Source organism: Bufo bufo, chromosome 4, assembly GCF_905171765.1.
Source record: "Bufo bufo chromosome 4, aBufBuf1.1, whole genome shotgun sequence".
Taxonomy (NCBI): domain Eukaryota; kingdom Metazoa; phylum Chordata; class Amphibia; order Anura; family Bufonidae; genus Bufo; species Bufo bufo.
In genome coordinates this window covers 59424016-59441312 of record NC_053392.1, presented here as the reverse complement: position 1 = coordinate 59441312, position 17297 = coordinate 59424016, and the positions used below count along the sequence as shown (strand labels likewise).

Below are 17297 nucleotides of genomic sequence, written 5' to 3'. Positions count from 1 at the left end.
GATACCTTGGTGCACCCCTATACAGGACGAACATTTAAGATCAGGGGATATGATACATGTAGATCGAGGGAGGTCGTCTATAGGATTCCATGTCCATGCAGCTTGATCTACATAGGAGAGACTACGATGGAGATTAGAGAAAGAATCAATAAACACTAAATGAAGAGATTGACGGATAAGCCTGTGGCCAAACACTTTATAGAACGTGGCCATTCAATTAATCAACGGCGATTTAGAGTAATTGACTCCGTGGGAAAGCTGAGAAGACGGGGCGACAGAGAAATGATCCATTTGGTTTGAATATTGAGTTTAATGTGATCTTTAACAGTATAGACCGGAAGTATGTTGCTACTTTTATGTTGATTTTAACTGTTTTTATTATTGTTCTTGCAGGGAATAACACTGCGCACTTCACGTGCATGGTCCGACACCGCTTGCGATCCGTGGTTTACAACTCCTCTACTATAATGGAAGCTCCGTAAAGGCACTTATTAAAGGTGGTAATTACCAGTAGGTGTAATCCTATTGGCAGCCTTATAAGTAGAGTGTGGATGAACAGTGATGGTCAGTTCGCAGCGAACACATGCGGGCTGCCATCTTTAGTAAGGTAGACTCACCCGTCCGGCGATGCACAGGTGAGCCCTTGCCTGTGCCGGTCAGAAATCAAATGCGGTCACCGGGAGCAGGCAGTTCCGAGAACAGCCCGATGAAGGCCCCCGGCGGCTGTTCTCGGAACTGCCTGCTCCCGGTGACTGCATTTGATTTCAGACCGGCACAGGCACAGGTAAGGGCTCACCTGTGCATCGCCGGACGGGAGAGTCTACCTTACTAAAGATGGCAGCCCGAATGTGTTCGCTGCGAACTGACCATCACTGTGGATGAATAACAATTGCCTATTGTGATTGAACCATGGAATTGAATGGGTGGTGACCTGTATCATAAAGGTTTGGAGTAAGCACTATATACTAGGCTTGACAAAGGACTACATTGTGGTCGAAACGTTGATGCTATTATTGGTCTTTTTTGCACATATTTCATGGATTAACGACCAATAAAGAATTAATGGAGAACGATGCTGCCGTCATCTACTAACTGAACGTCTATCCTGAGGTAAGGTCATCAATAGTAAAAAGTGGACAACCCCTTTAAGGACCCTAGAAAACAAGAAATGCAGATTTGAACCCCTAATCCCTTCTTTTTTGCCCCCATTTCTGCCCTCACACTAGTGGTAATATTAAAAAGAGAGCTGCTATTCAACCAAAATCATTTAGTGCCGCTCACACAGCTGAGGGTTTGTTCCAATGCAGGTATGTAGGGGCATTCAGCCTGGAGTCCAGGAGAGGTGTAAGATTTGTGCTGCTCCATCCAGGTGACAGAGGGGCTCTGCAGAAGCTGCTCTGGACATCATATGGTTGCCTAAACCACTCGCTTACCCTGTCTGACCCGGTATCTCCTACTCCTGGTTGCAAAGATACATCTACTAGCCCCTGACCGTGTCATCTTACATTGAGTCCCATCTATCATCTAGTGTTCCTTCTAATACAGAGCTCCAGCCTAACATGTCGGCTACCTACAGCCACCACTAGAGGGAGCTAACTGCATTCTGGGTTATTACTGAGGCTAGTAACCTGCCAGAGATGGCACGCAGGCAATGTTTTACTGCCAAGCCTGCTGCCACCCGACACCTCGGCGGTGCCGCAGATCCCGCCTTTCATTTTTCAGAGCTCAGGCGGAATCGGATTGGCTGCTATGGGCAACTAGGCCAGTTTTCCTTTACGCCAGTTCTGATAAATTTACCCCTATTTAATACCAAATATACACCCAAGGGGCCTATGTCCGGTCTCAGCCATACGATACTCCCCCCATGCACAACGTGTGATATACAAAACAGCGAGGAATATGGGAAATATTCGGCCACCTACCACAGAGGAAACGTCTCACTCTCCCCTTTTCCAAGTGGCGAGTCCCGGAGCTGCTCGTAGGCGACCATGCGGACCCCCGAGTACACTGCGTCACAGGGAAAGTACCGTCACTCCATTGTAGAACCCACATTATAGGTTATTAGAGCGAAAAGTCACAACAATGATAGAAAAACGTGTCAAATACAATGAATGGACCCGATCCACGGCCCTAGAGCCTCACGTGTATCACAGGAACCATCTGCATCATAAGCATAGTTGCCAACTGTCCTGAATTTGGGGGACTGTCTCAGCAAATTTGTGCTGTCCTGGGCCGGTGTTCCGTGATATTTCCCCTACCCGTAAAATTTCCCTACCCTCGTCACTTCCTGTTGTGACGCGGCTGCACCGGACATGACGTTCCCAGCTTTGGAAGGAGGTGTGCTGCGCCGCGCAGGCGCACAACGATGGGCTAGGGAATTTTTACACCACAGTTGGGGAGAAGGGGCCACCTAATGCACTTACGGCTTAACTCTCAGCTGGACACCGGCCAACACTGCGCATGCGCCGGGAGCCTCACCAGCAGTTAGAGGGTAGGGAAAAATTACAGGCCAGTGCGCAAGCGCGGCTAACTACTTCCCGACCGTGAGCCTTTGCTGGAGCTAGTCTCATCTGCGCAGGTTCTGGGTTGATCTCTCATGCTGGTGAGGCTACCGGCGCATGCACAGTTTCGGCCGGTGTCCAGCTGAGAGGTAAGGCGCAAGCGCATTAGGTGGCTCCTTCTCCCCAACTCTGGTGTGAAATTTCCCTACCCCGTCAATGTGCGCCTGCGTAGCGCGGCACTCCCCAACTGTGGTGTGAAATTTCCCCATCCCGTCGTGGTGCGCCTGCACGGCACACCTCCTTCCAAAGCTGGGAACGTCATGTCCGGTGTGGCCGCGTCACAACAGGAAGTGACGAGGGTAGGGAAATATCACTGAACACCGGAAATGGATGTGGCTACCATAAAACGTGAGGAGGTAGATACTGATACAGATGGTGGGGTGGTATTTTTTCACTTTTGTGAGGCTCTGTTCACATCAGTGGATCGGACATGCGACGGCCACCGACCGCATCAATGGATTCATGTATAATGGGCTCCTCTAAGGCGCCCATAGTGTGGAGCCTCTAACACAGAGGTGAACATACACGTAGCTTAAAGGGGGTTTTCTGAGTTAATGGCTATGGACTCCTCTGAGACCGCAATTTTTTATGATTGCATTCTATTCATTTTGGGCTAAAAATCATTTTTGCAATTGGTCTTTATTAGAAATTTTCGACAGTTATTCCCCTACAGCTTTCATTTTGTGCATCTGCAGACGACTGCTTTTGGTTTCACAGCTGAATCCGTCATCTGTATATAGGTCTGTAGCCTTTATCTATGATCTCCTGACAGCTCATAAACACTCATTATAGCTCCATTCTGATCAGTGTTTTATCTCTTATGAGTGATCATGAGCTGTCAGGAGTTCAGAGACAAGGGCTACAGACGGAGCTGTCAGAGCAGCTCCCTGACAGATTCAACTGTGAAACCAAACGCAGTAGTCTGCAGATGCACTGAAGGTGAAAGCTGTAGAGTAAAAACTGTTGAAAATTTCTAATAAAGACCAATTGCAAAAATGATTTTTAGCCCCTAGTGAGTAGAATGCAATAACAGAAAATTTCCCCAAAGGTGTCCATAGATTTTAATAATATTGCCAACCTATCCTCAGGGTAGGTCATCAGTGTACAATTGGTGGGGGTCCAACTCCTGGCATCTCCACCGATCAGCTGTTCCCTGCAGTCTCTGGAAACAGAACTAAGACAATGTACAGAGATAAAAGCACAGCGCCATTCAAAGTGTAGTGGCCGTGTCGGATTACTGCACCTCAGCTTCCATTCAATTGAAGGGTAACCGGGCAGGGCTATGCTTCTTACTCTGCTCAGAGACTGCAGGGAACAACTGACTGGTGGGGGTGCTGGATGTTGGACCCCCACCGATCGGATATTGATGACCCAGGTAGGTTTCCAATATCATTAACTCTGAAAAGAGCATCTGTCAGCAGGATCAACCCTATGAAACCAGGCATACAGCCTGGTAGGGTCGATCATGCTGACAAAAACGATACCCCGATTATGACAGTAGGTGGCCCCACTGATGAGAAAGCTGGATTTTTATTCATATGAAAATAAGGTTACTGGAGCACCGAGGGGCTGTCCAGAGCCCTCAGAGCACCAGATTGTTACACCCCTTGAGATTTGGTCCCTTCCCCTGGATTGACAGCTAGACTTATGCCTGCGCTGTGTGTCCCGGTCTCAGTGCTTGTACAGTGCTGTATCTACCGGTCTCTGCTCGGAGAACAGCAGAAGCACCGAAACTGGTAGACACAGCGCAGGCGCGAGGTGACAGATATCAGCGCTTGCTAAGTGGGAATCTGCACTGCTGAAGATGCAATGTGCACGCGCCAAGACCAGGAAATGTGCAGGTACCAGATGTCTAGCCCTTTCCATCCAGGGAGAGGGACTAAAGCTTAAGGGGTGTAACAATCTGGTGCTCCGAGGGCTCTGGCTGGCCCCTTGGTGCTCCAGTAGGCTTACTTGTATATGGATAAACATCCAGTTCTCTCATCAATAGGGCCACTTACTGTCATAATCAGGGTATCAGCGGCACCACGACAGACCCCAATAGATCTCGTTATACGTCAGTTGGGTGACTGCGTTGTGTAAAGGTTCTACCCTCATGTCGCTCTTTCTATACACATATATTACCAATGTGGCGATAGACTGCAGGCGTTGCCCCTTGCCAGAGCTTCAGCAGCCCTTCCTCCTGCACAATCCCCACCGCTGTGCGCACCATCCCTCTGTAGGGCAAGCCCCCTTCTCCAGACCGCTTCAGTGCCGCCTCGCCTTGTATCTGTAGACGCGTTTTGGTGAGATCCAAAGGGAACGTCACTGTAAAGACAACATGACTGTAACATCCAGTAGCAGACACAGGCATATCATGTCGACATGTTTTTGTTTTTTAAACAGCGCCACGCCTAGGCAGTGTCTGGTATTGCAGCGCAGCCTTATTCAATACCAGACTCAATCCAGGGATAAAAATGCTGCCGTATCCTTTATTCTAATCGATGCAACCCCTTTAACCATGATATCACACACGGAGGGCAAAAAACGGACACGAAGACCAAACATGGATCCTTCACAGATGAAACACGGTCAAACGGACATGGAAACGTGGCCTACATTCTCATGACCGTATGTATTCTGCGGTCCGCAAAATATGGACGATGTCCGTGAGATATCAGTGTTACATCATTTTTTTTTGCAGATCCATTGACTTCTATGGGGCTGCATTTTGCGGACAAGTATAGGACACGTTGTGGAAATGTGGAAAGCACATGGATGTCCGTTTTTTTGTGGACCCATAGAAATGAATAGGAACTTGACTGATGTACTTACTAGGTTACATTTTGTTCCCAACGAGAGGCTGAAAACCCATTTGGACCTCACACTTCCCACCGCTGGACCAGTGTAGACTGGGAGCTCGGTCCATCAGCAGCATCAAACTGTTTACTAGCCGGACTGTTTGCTACAATGTATCAGCGCAGGTAAAATATAGCAGCCTGGAGTCCAGGCCGTTTAGTAAATACAACTGTAGCAAAGCATCTGCTGTGAGAGGCATACGGTTTCAGCCTCCACATTTCAAGGGGTGGCATATCCACAGGTGGGACCTTCGTGTACAGTACCTTCAGAACGGGGGTCCTCCAACCCCTGTCTTGTGACTGCTGAGGTGGCCGCACATTCGCAGCTGTCTCCATTCACTTCTATAGCAACTCAAAAAAAATAGCCGAGCGCATGTGCTGCTGCGAGATGGGGGTCGTGTGGATATGCTAAAAAAAAACTAAAAAACGCTGCTTTAAGAATAACCTTTTAAAAGGGTTTTCCAGGAGTGGAATATGGATGACTTACCTTCAGGATATCCGATCGGTGGAGGGACCAATTGCCGGCACCCCCGCCGATCTGCTATTTGCTCTCACTGCTCACAACGACGCCACCCATTGCATAGTGGCTGTGCATGGTATTGCAGTGCAGTCCCATTGACGTGAGCTGCACATAGGTCGTATGACCGATGAACGTGACATCACTGGCTCAGGGAGGTGGCCGCAACGCTTACCGGAGCTGATCGGCAGGGGGTGCGTGCAGCGATCAGTTTTTTACTCCCTGAAAACCCCTTTAACCAGTTAATGTTTCTATTCACTGACAGCAAGCAGAGAAGATGAAAACGGTGAAGAATTGAAACAAAGTGCATTAGAAACGTGCAGAACTTTACATTATGAGGGGTTAGACATATTTGTATGTGAAATCTGAACATGGGGGCTCTGGAAATCAAATCAGGGATCATATGACTCAAAACACATCACGTGACACACACCCCCCAAAAGTAAGACTGGCAAACTGTGGACACATGATAACGAGCTGCAGTAGAACTACAAATACCAGCATGCCTTTTCTTTGAAACGTGTTAACAGAACATGCTGGGACTTGTAGTCCTGAGAGCTAGGACAGTGAGCGACAAGGACACACACAGCAGATACCTAGCTCGGCCACACTGGCCGCACAGGCGGACAGGACAAACTTGCTGAGCCGGGGCCATCCGTCCGGCAAAGCCCTGACCTCAGGCGCCATCCCGGGGCACAGCCTGGTGCAAAGAACCCAAACCACATGGGGTGCGTGACGTCACGCCGCCTGCAAAGAATGACGGGAAACGTAGTTTTGGACTTGCCAAAGGCTACTGACCGGGTCGTCTGTCAATAAAAAAAAAGCCCGCCCCAGAGCCGAGCCTCCGCTTCCGATTGGCTGGCTGCAGGGTAAGCAGACGCTGATTGGTTGCCCTGGATCTGAGCGCTCTCCTGTCATTTGTCCAGCGGCCACGCCCTCTCCGTGACGTCACCGGCCAGCTGCCAGCAGGAACTGGGGTAGGTGCCAGTCAGGTGTCATTAGGCTTCAGGATGCTGGAGGGGATTGATGGGCTGTGCTACTCAGTGCTGGGGCTCCTGCTGGCCTTCCTGGCTGTACAAGGGGCCAAACGTTACCTCTTCAGAAAAAGCCAGAGCTTTCCTGCACCTCCCTGTATCAGCGGCTGGATACCATGGCTGAGGGCTGCGCTAGAGATGGGCAAAGCCCCCCTGGAATTTATAGAACAAGCCAGGCAGAAGGTAAAGGAGTTTTGTCTTCAGTGTACATTGTGGAACTACAAATCCCAGCATGCCCAAGGAGCCTGATGATGTCAGGGCACGCTGGGAGTTGTAGTTCTTGGTTTTCTACACATTTTGCTGCACATCTGGAGCATATGACTACTTTTCATCTTTCAAGATAAGCACGTTTTAGTAAATAATCCATGAAATTATAATTCTAGTGCATCTTTCTCTGTTATTCCTCTTGGAAATAGGTGAATACATTGACAACAGGGTGTTACCAGTTTGGGGGGGGGGGGCTGTTCTTACACGGTCTGATACTGTCAGCAGTGATCGGACAGGGTCAGGGTACGGGCACGCCGCCAGGTTTTTTGAGTCCGTTTTAGAATCCAAAACCAGGAAGCGAATAAAAAAAAGAAAAAAAAAGTCATATCTGTCTTTTATACTTTCTCTTCTTTTATGATCCGACCCTGATTTTGGCTTTCAAAACTGCCCCAGTAAAACCAGGCGGCGTGCCCGTACCCTGACCCTGTCCGATCATTGCTGACAGCATCAGACCGTGTAAGGACACATCTCTTTGACAAAGGGAATAATGACACCCAGTTGTCCATTAGGAATAATAGAGGAACCAGAGCAATACAGCGTTTGTCCTGAGCTATGGGTCTATGATTTCCTTTGCACAGCACGGTCCAGTCTTCACGGTGATGGCGGCTGGGAACAGGCTTACCTTTGTGAGCGGAGAGGAAGGAGTGTCAAAGTTCTTTACATCCAAGCTGGTGGATTTCCAGCACGCTGTGCAGAAGCCGGTCCAGTACACAGGTAACCGCAGGGGGCACCCCTCACCTCTCCTGACAGGTCCGTTTTTAGGAACTACTTGCCTTCCCCATGTAATAACATTTCTTATGACTCTATGTTGTGCCATTCCTCTATTATTCCTCCTTAAAGTTATGAATGAATTGCTAGCTGTTTGCAATAAAGGTCCAGATGGGTGTTACCACTTGAGGGTGTCTCTGCACAGACTGACTTTATCCAATCAGTGTTGGCAGTGTCAAACTGTGCAGGGACACCCCCCCCCCCCCCCCCCCCCCCCCCCCCGCTCCGACAGGTGGCACCCACTTGGACCTTCATTGCAAACTGCTAGCAATTCATGCATAACTTCTAGCAGGAATAATAGAGGAATGATGCAACACAGTGTCATGAGAATGATTTTCTGCTGGCTACTCCTACAGTATAGTGGAGCAGCTAGGTATACTGAATGAGGCAATTGCTTATACTGCATTTCCGGGGCTAAACATTGACTTTCAGTCGCACTTGCATTATTTTGCCTATGGGAAAGAAGGTCACATAACTTGAGCCGATCCTGGTTGCATGCCGTCACGGTGAAATGATGGAATTGCCACCATGCATCCATGGGGAGAAATTTTTCAATAGTTTTGTAGCATTTCTGGCCTTAAAGGGGTTGTCTGGCTTCGGAGCCCACAACCCCTATCATCCGGAGTTGTGCTCCTGAGCATAAAAAGGCAGGTTCACCGACCCGCGGTCCTGCTGCGCCTGGCTGTATGCGGCCAAAAGTGCAAAAAAAACAAAAAAAACTCACTTTCTACAGCTCACTCACCAAAAGTAGTAGAAGTGGGCGTGGGTTTAATTGAGGGGGCGTGGCCTCTAACTTTTTCCTCAACTTTATTAATACTTCAGCCCAAAAATGTTGCACATTTTGTCACAAATCTATTCTGAAGTGCGGTGAAATCCCATGCGGTCGCCCTCCTGGATGCCGCCGCCACGCTCACACATGTTCTTCTCTTCTATTTTAAAGCTTCTATTAGGAAGGAGAACTTCTACAAGACGCACAGCAATATGCACGATATGCTGAAGCTGAGACTGTCCCAGAACAGGCTGGGTCCCTACATCCCCCGAATGTGCAAGGAGTTCAATGCACAGCTGGGGCAGCTGGAGTCCCAGGGCACCGAGGACCTCTATGACCTGGTAAGGTAAGGACTGCAGGGGGCAGTGTGGTTCACAAGCTCCTCCCACAAGCAACACAGTCCCTCCCCTTATTTAAACAACTCTGCCCATTTAAGCAAAGGAACTGTCCTTATAAATCTGGAGCAATTTTTGGAGTATTGGATTGTGGTGATTAATATCACCTTGGTGGCCCTATTTAAACTTTTCACTGTGTATTCAATTACCCCTTAATTCCACATTTTTGTTCCCTGTACTGCCTACTTTTACCTGTGCTTAAAATAGGGTTGCTAGGCATGGTCGTCTATCTGCTGAAGGACGGAGCACGCTGCGTGCAAGGTCAGATTACTGACAGCCAGGGACTGTAAGTAAATGATTAAAGCCAGGTCCTCCCCAGCAGCTGATAACAGTGCCTGGGCTGTGTGCACTTCTCCCTGTCCCTGCGCTTGGCAGACGCTCCCTCACTCAGCAGAGCTGGAGAATGCAGAGTTGAATCAGCGCAGACCAGGGAAGGGAGATCTGCCGTCTGCTCAGTGTATAAATGAAAGCAACATGTGGTAAGAGGACCCCTTTGTGCTGCAGGAGATTAACCCTTTAGGGGGGAGGGCTCTGGTTACTGACACCTTTGGGGGGCTATTGTTACTGGCTAGTGAGGGCAGGCGGGATTAGCCTCAGGGTGAGGGCAGTGGCGGCCATCTTAACTGAATAGTGAAATTGCAGTTTTATGCAGACTGGTTGCTAAGGGCTGAATCTTATTAAATATGGGGTAAGTCAGTCTAATAGTAACTGATTCTGGAATATCATGTTATTAGTAACTACATATATGAAAATTGAAATTAGGGTCTAAATGTGACAGTTATCCTTTAAAAATTTAAATTTTGAAATGTAAATTAAAAATGTTGAACCCCTGTCTCTGTACAGTCTTGAGTTTCTCTAGTAGCAGGATCTAAATTTTCCCTCTCCTCTGTTCTGTCAGGCAGCTCAGCTGACGGCTTCTTATCTCTGAGCTTATAAACACTGAATATAGATCAATTCTTATCTTACTGACCTTTTAGTAATTTAGAGATAAGGGTTATTAGATGACCGGCAGAAAGTGAAAGCAAAAAGTACGATTCCTACAGCTAGACAGTTAACCCTTTGTGACAGAATGGCTCAATATCTTTAATAAAGACCAATTGAAAAAGTGATTTTTAGCCCAAAATAAGAAAAATCCAATCATAAAAAAGAAATTGCCCCAAAGGTGTTCACGGCCTTGAAATGCTCTTTTACATATGGATTGAAAGTACTTTTTCCCCAGAAAGAAGCAATAGTGCTAAGTGACAGTTATCATTACATCCAGCTGGGCTAGCCCTACAAGGCGCTGTTCCTGGTGTAATAGTGAATTTCTTGGTGACAGATTCTATTTAATAGATGTCAGATTAACCACTTCCATACCGCCGGACAACTGTATACGTCAGCGGTAGAATCTTTAGAATCTCTCAATTTCTGCTGTTTTAAGCAGCAGAGACCCAGCGGCAATGTCTGCGATCGACAATAATGCCAATCTCAGACATTTATCCCTTCAGATGCCGTGGAACGTGAGGCAGCTTTCCCTGGGAGCACAGGATAGCAAAGATCCACCTAAAACTTTGAACTTAATTCAGATGAGGACAAGGATCTGACCCTTCCAAATTCATGAGCACGCGTCCTGCTCCCTGCCTAATCCCCAAACACAGTAGTTACGGAAACCATCACTTCAATGGAGAAGGATTGTATAGATGTGATATAAAATCTCCAGGCTTCTTCATTATTGAGGCTCATGGATATCTGACGATCATCCGTTTTTCATATGGTTGTTTTACTTGCTTGTACAGTTCTTAACATTATGGCCAGTGTTGGACTGAAGTCCCTTGGGCCCACCAATCATTCTGAGGGCCCACCCACTTGTATATGGGACCCCTAGGGCCCTGTTTAACTAGGGTTCCAATATTGTCGGACCTTGGATGCTCTGGTACTTTGGTGGGCCAGTCTGACCCTGGTAATGGCAATTAGAGGGGTTTTCCATGGATTCATATATGGATGACCTATCCTCAGGATAGGTCATCAATATCCTATTGGCAGGGTTCTGACACCCGGCACCCCCACTGATCAGCTGTTTGAGGAGACCTCTTCCTAGGCTGTCATGCTCTTTGCTCACGTAGCCTAGTTGCCACTCATTCTTATTCAAGTGAATGGGTCTGGGTTGCAATACCAAGTGCAGCCACTATACAAAGTATGGCGTTGTGCTTGGTAGGATGGGAGGAGACCATATCACTTACCGAAGCACCATGGCCTCTTCAAACAGCTTATAAGTGGGGGTGCCAGGAGTCAGACCCCCATCGATCAGATATTGATGACCCATCCTGAGCATAGGTCATCAGTATAAGTGTCCTGGAAAACCCCTTTAACCACCCAACTGTTCTGTCCGAGCTCAGCTCGGGCTGCAGGAAAAGTACTTAACTGCTCAGCTCGGGCAGAAGTGGAGCGGGGAGGGCTGCTTTAGCTGCTGATATCTCCCGAATAGTAGCAGCTACAAGCATGGTCTTGTTTGAAAGATGGTATTTCAGGTTTTCATACAAGACCAAAATGACCAGCATTAGCCCAAGGAGATATCACTGTTAGAAATCGAGTCTAGCTTTCAAACAATACAAAGCCCATAGCAGCCACCCCCCCTCCCCTTCAGTCTGGAGGACGGAGGGGAGCAGTTGCAGAGCTGACAGCCCGCAGGAGGAAAGGGAAAAATATATAGAAGCGTGGCATTATCATCATTGTACGGACTTACATTTTGCATAATAAAGGTATGTTATTTTTACCACACAGTGAACGCCCTAAATAAATTCCACAAAATAATGTTAAAATTGCATCTTTCCCCTAAAAATAAAATAGTAAAAGTTATTTAATACACTGTATATAACTCAAAATGGTTCCTAAAAAAAACCTACAACTAATCCCGCAAAATAAAATAAAAAATTGGATGAGCATGACCGCGCCGCGTGAGCCTTGAGCTCCTGGACTTAGCACCAGAAAGCAGCATTATAATAGCACTATCACCGCTCTGGTCATCGTAAAATTCGGATGGAGAGAGCATCTCAGACCGCATGGTAGACCCGGGCATAGCTATTTTCACCAAGGGCTTCTTGACCAAGGCCCTCTCTCGTGCCCTAGCCCCTCTTGATGCAGAACTGGCTGAGATCAGGTCAGATATACGCCAGATTGGATGCCGTGGTGGAGATGCTAGAACTCCCTCACCAGGAACACCTGACCTTCTCCCAAACCGTGGGTTAAAGATGGCAGAGCATATCTCCATGATTAATCAGGACTACTTACTGGAGGATCAGGAAAACCAGAGCAGACAGAGGAATGTGCGCATTCGGGGAATGCCGGAATCTTAGGGCCTAGAGACTGTACCAGATATGGTTTGGAAGATATTTGAGGCCTTGGTGGGCCCTGAAAGAGCATGTCTGATTGTTATAGTGAGAGCTCACAGGGACTTGAAGCCAAAGCCACAGCCTGGGGAACAGCTCCGATATATTATGTGGACTCATTGGCAGCTCTAACCTCCGCAAAGGCAACTCCTGAATTTGTTTTTGAAGGCTTGCCGCTCACCTTCTATCAAGATATTGCTCCTTCCACATTACTGAAGCGGAGGAAGCTAACTCCCATAACTCAACATCCCCCTCATTCCTTATCGCTAGCTGTTCCCATTCAGGCTTCTCATATCCAGCACAGGGAAACAAAACATGATTAGGTCCCCAAGGGACCTTCCTGCTGCTTGGAATCTTCTCCAAATGACTCTGGTCGACATTCCATCATGGCTACCAGTGGATGCCGGCGGCGCTCTCCAAACAAAAGGACGCCAAGGCAAAGAAGGACAGACATGGAATCCCCCCTTCCCCCACACTGGATCATGAGCTGGCGAGGAGCGGGACGTCTGGTGGAGGGGTGGAACAGTTGCCCTGCCACTCTTAGTTTTATTGCCCTTTCATAATTTGTTCTATCTCTACTTTTCTAAAGATTTGTTGATACATGATAATTACATTTCAGACCTATATAACTGGTGGTCCCACCGATCAGCACTTATGAAAACACTGCCCTCCCACAAACCTTTGGCCTTCTTAATGCTATTACGTAGTTAGTGCCCTTGGACTACCGAGTTCTAGTTTTTTTATGTGTTATAGCTATTCGCTACTTAACCTGAGTTTGTTCCGGATTAGCGGTTTGATGAGGTATGGTGCACCCTGCAGAGCACACTGTGGCTGATGCCCATTTCTCAGTGATGGCCACGTCTCATATTACATTTGCTTCCTTCAATGTAAAGGGTTGCAAGTCGCCTTCTAAGAGGAGTCAACTGCTTACACTCATGAAGAAAGACATAGTAGATATTTTTTTTATTTCAAGAAACACACTTCCACACTGGCAAAGTGCCTTCTATGTCACACCATGTGTTTGATAAGTGATACCATGCACAGAGGCCCATTTCTCAGGGATGTATAAGTCGCTTGATTTTGTGTTCAAAGGTGTTCTGGTAGATCCCCAGGGGAGGTTCCTTCTGCTCAAGAGCCTTATTTGCTTATTTGCAATCTATACGCCCTTAACACCCATACTGCTCAGGGAGGTCTTGCAGAAAGTGTCCATGTTCACTGATGGTATCTTGATCCTGGGAAGTATCACATTAGACCCACTAATAGATTCTTCCTTTTCCACAACAACCCTTTCCTTCCGCGCCTTAAGAGGTGTCAAGAGTGCTCTTCAAAGCCTCCACCTAATAGATATTTGGTGCTTATTGCACCCGACAGAGTGCGATTATAGTTTTTTTCTCCAACCACAGTTACCACAGACTGGATTATTTTCTTTTGGACAGCAGGATCCTTGCCCAGGTAGTACATTCAACTATAGGTGTTATATCTATATCAGACCACGGCCCTAACCTTCTAAAAATTGCTCGGCAGGATGTTCAGCCTCGGGACTGGACCTGGCAGTTGAATCCCACTTTACTGGATCCTAAGAAAGCAGTCGTTGCTCTCACCGTTGCTCATAAACACTTATTTCCAACATAACTCAACACTGAACTAGGCTGCCATTTGGGAAGCTCACAAAGCATATATGAGGGGAGAATTTATCTCTCCGAGCTTCCACCTGAAAAAGTTGAGGTCTCAGAAACTCTCTACATTTCTCACTTCCATATCTAGAACGCCTTTATAAAAAGTCGTTAGCGGAAAGAGAGCATGTGTAACAACCTCTGCTTCTTCTGCACACACTTATCTAAAAGTTAATGGGACAAAGGGGGCAAGGTCATGGCTGCCCTAGTAAATAAAGCTAAACAAAAAATCATATTTAGACAAATCCGTTCCCCCCCCAAAACAAAATACTCACCTTTACTGAAGATATATTCGCGCAATTTTCCCAATTTTACAGTGGCCTCTATAACCTACGACCGTAAGAATCGCAGCCTGACCACGACCTCCGTGACAGTTGTATACAGCATTTCCTAGACACACCTTACCCCCCCCCCCATGTCAACAGCAGATGTGGAAAGCTTGATGTTACCAGTCACATCCTCAGAAATTAGGTACCTACCCGAATGGAAAGGTCCCAGGGCCAGACAGCTACCCCATATTGTACTACTACTAAGAAGTTTTCTCCTACTCTATTGCCACACATTACATCCTATAGGAATTGGCTTCTTTCTGGATACTCTCCCCCACTGCAAGCCTTGGAAGCACACATAAGTGTTCTACACAAGGAGGGGAAGGATCCCACTAGCTGCGGGAGCTATCATCCCATCTCGTGCCTCAGCACAGACATAAAACTATGGACAAAATTGCTGGCTTCCGGACTGGCCTCCATGATTTCCAAGCTCATTGCCCCGGATCAGACTGGATTTGTCTAGGGCTGGGAGAATTGGGATAACTGATTCAGAGTATCCTCAGGATAGGTCATCAATATCAGATCAGCCAGGTCTGACACCCGGTACCCCCACCAATCAGCTGTATGAAGAAAAGATGCTTGCAGTGCGCAGAAGAGAGAGAGCACACCCGCACGGCGCCCACCTTATCTTCATACAGCTGATTGGCTGTTGCCCCAGCTGTCAGACCCCCACCGATCTGATATTTGCCATGTGCCGCCCCCCAGGGCTGATCGTGTCCCAGGTTTTTAGGAATTGCCGAGTGGTGTGGCCTTAAAGAGGTTGTCCGAGTTATGAAAAAAAAAATTATAGCACTGAGGTTCTGATGGGCAGCGATATACAGTCAGGTCCATAAATATTGGGACATCAACACAATTGTAATATTTTTGGCTCTATTCACCACCATAATGGATTTGAAATGAAACGAACAAGATGTGCTTTAACTGCAGACTGTCAGCTTTAATTTGAGGGTATTTACATCCAAATCAGGTGAACGGTGTAGGAATTCAAACAGTTTGCATATGTGCCTCCCACTTGTTAAGGAACCAAAAGTAATGGGACAACTGGCTTCTCAGCTGTTCCATGGCCAGGTGTGTGTTATTATCCCAATTACAATGAGCAGATAAAAGGTCCAGAGTTCATTTCAAGTGTGCTATTTGCATTTGGAATCTGTTGCTGTCAACTCTCAAGATGAGATCCAAAGAGCTGTCACTATCAGTGAAGCAAGCCATCATTAGGCTGAAAAAAAAAAAAAAAAACATCAGAGAGATAGCAAAAACATTAGGCGTGGCCAAAACAACTGTTTGGAACATTCTTAAAAAGAAGGAACGCACCGGTGAGCTCAGCAACACCAAAAGACCCGGAAGACCACGGAAAACAACAACTGTGGTGGATGAGCGAAGAATTCTTTCCCGGCTGAAGAAAACACCCTTCACAACAGTTGGCCAGATCAAGAACACTCTCCAGGAGGTACCGTATTTTTCGCTTTATAAGACGTCTTATAAAGCGAACACTGCCATGTTTACTTTGGTGACGCTGATACATCGCAAGCCGCGATGTATCAGAGGGGTGGGAAGAGGGGACGGAGGCTGGCAACACTCGCGGCGGGGCCCGATGCAGTAACTGTACTGTAATACATCGGGCCCCGCTCACGGCAATTATCACATGTACAGTCTATAATCTTCAAGCAGTATCTCTGCTTTAAACTAGGGCAATCCTCTGTAGCAGTACAACTCACTATGAAAGCGGCAGGCAGAGCAGCTGCGTAACCTCGCGATTCTCATTCATTCACGTTCCTCCCACTTCATTCATGGGAAGGAAGTGGGAGGAGCGTGAATGAGGGAGAATCGCGAGGTTACGCTGCCGCTCTGCCTGCCGCTTTCATAGTGAGTTGTACTGCTACAGAGGATTGCCCTAGTTTAAAGCAGAGATACTGCTTGAAGATTATAGACTTTACATATAGAAGAAAGCAGAGTGTAATGAAGCAGTTTTCATAACAGTACTCACTATGAAAGCAGCGGTCCAGCCGGCGCGTGACGTCACTCACTCGGTCATGCTCCTCCCACTTCATTAATGAAGCTGGCAGGAGCGTGACTGACTGAGTGAGCGACGTCACGTGCTGGCCAGACTGCTGCTTTTAGTACTGTTATAGAAGAAAGCAGAGCCATTAAAAGATTTTACATATAAAATCTACTGTGTGCCCTGTGGTGTAATGGGGGTCACTATTCGCACAGGGACAATATACTGTGACACATATGATACTGTGACCAGCATAAGATCATCTTATGCTGGTCACAGTATCATATGTGTCACAGTATATTGTCCCTGTGTGAATAGTGACCCCCATTACATAAGATGCTATATATGATGCTACATCCCCCGTAGTAGTGTATCATCCACACATCCCCCTCATAACAGTGCGTCATCCACAGATCCCCCATAACAGTGCGTCATCCACAGGTCCCCCCATAACAGTGTCATCCACAGGTCCCCCCCATAACAGTGCGTCATCCACAGGTCTCCCCATAACAGTGCGTCATCCACAGGTCCTCCCATAACAGTGCATCATCCACAGGTCCCCCCATAACAGTGCGTCATCCACAGGTCCCCCCATAACAGTGCGTCATCCACAGGTCCCCCATAACAGTGTCATCCACAGGTCCCCCCATAACAGTGCATCATCCACAGGTCCCCCCATAACAGTGCGTCATCCACAGGTTCCCCCATAACAGTACGTCATCCACAGGTTCCCCCATAACAGTGCGTCATCCACAGGTCCCCCCATAACAGTGCGTCATCCACAGG

At 47.5% G+C, this 17297-nt stretch overlaps 2 protein-coding genes across 4 annotated transcripts in view; one reads left to right on the top strand and one right to left on the bottom strand.

Annotated features, from left to right (window-relative positions):
* SLC25A27 (solute carrier family 25 member 27) overlaps positions 1–6682 on the bottom strand; it is a 30843-nt gene extending 24161 nt beyond the window's left edge. For both annotated transcript variants that reach the window (XM_040427302.1, XM_040427304.1), the window contains exons 1-3: positions 6512–6682; positions 4686–4868; positions 1923–2007 (exon numbers count right to left, since the gene is read on the bottom strand). In XM_040427302.1, the coding sequence (XP_040283236.1) occupies positions 1923–2007; positions 4686–4868; positions 6512–6602 (359 nt within the window). In that variant the 5' untranslated portion in view covers positions 6603–6682. The remainder of the gene's footprint in view (positions 1–1922; positions 2008–4685; positions 4869–6511) is intronic.
* Positions 6683–6887: 205 nt separating this feature from the next.
* Positions 6888–17297, top strand: part of LOC120997277 (24-hydroxycholesterol 7-alpha-hydroxylase) — a 77937-nt gene continuing 67527 nt past the window's right edge. For both annotated transcript variants that reach the window (XM_040427301.1, XM_040427300.1), the window contains exons 1-3: positions 6888–7132; positions 7795–7930; positions 8925–9099. In XM_040427301.1, coding sequence (XP_040283235.1) covers positions 6926–7132; positions 7795–7930; positions 8925–9099 — 518 coding nt within the window. In that variant the 5' untranslated portion in view covers positions 6888–6925. The remainder of the gene's footprint in view (positions 7133–7794; positions 7931–8924; positions 9100–17297) is intronic.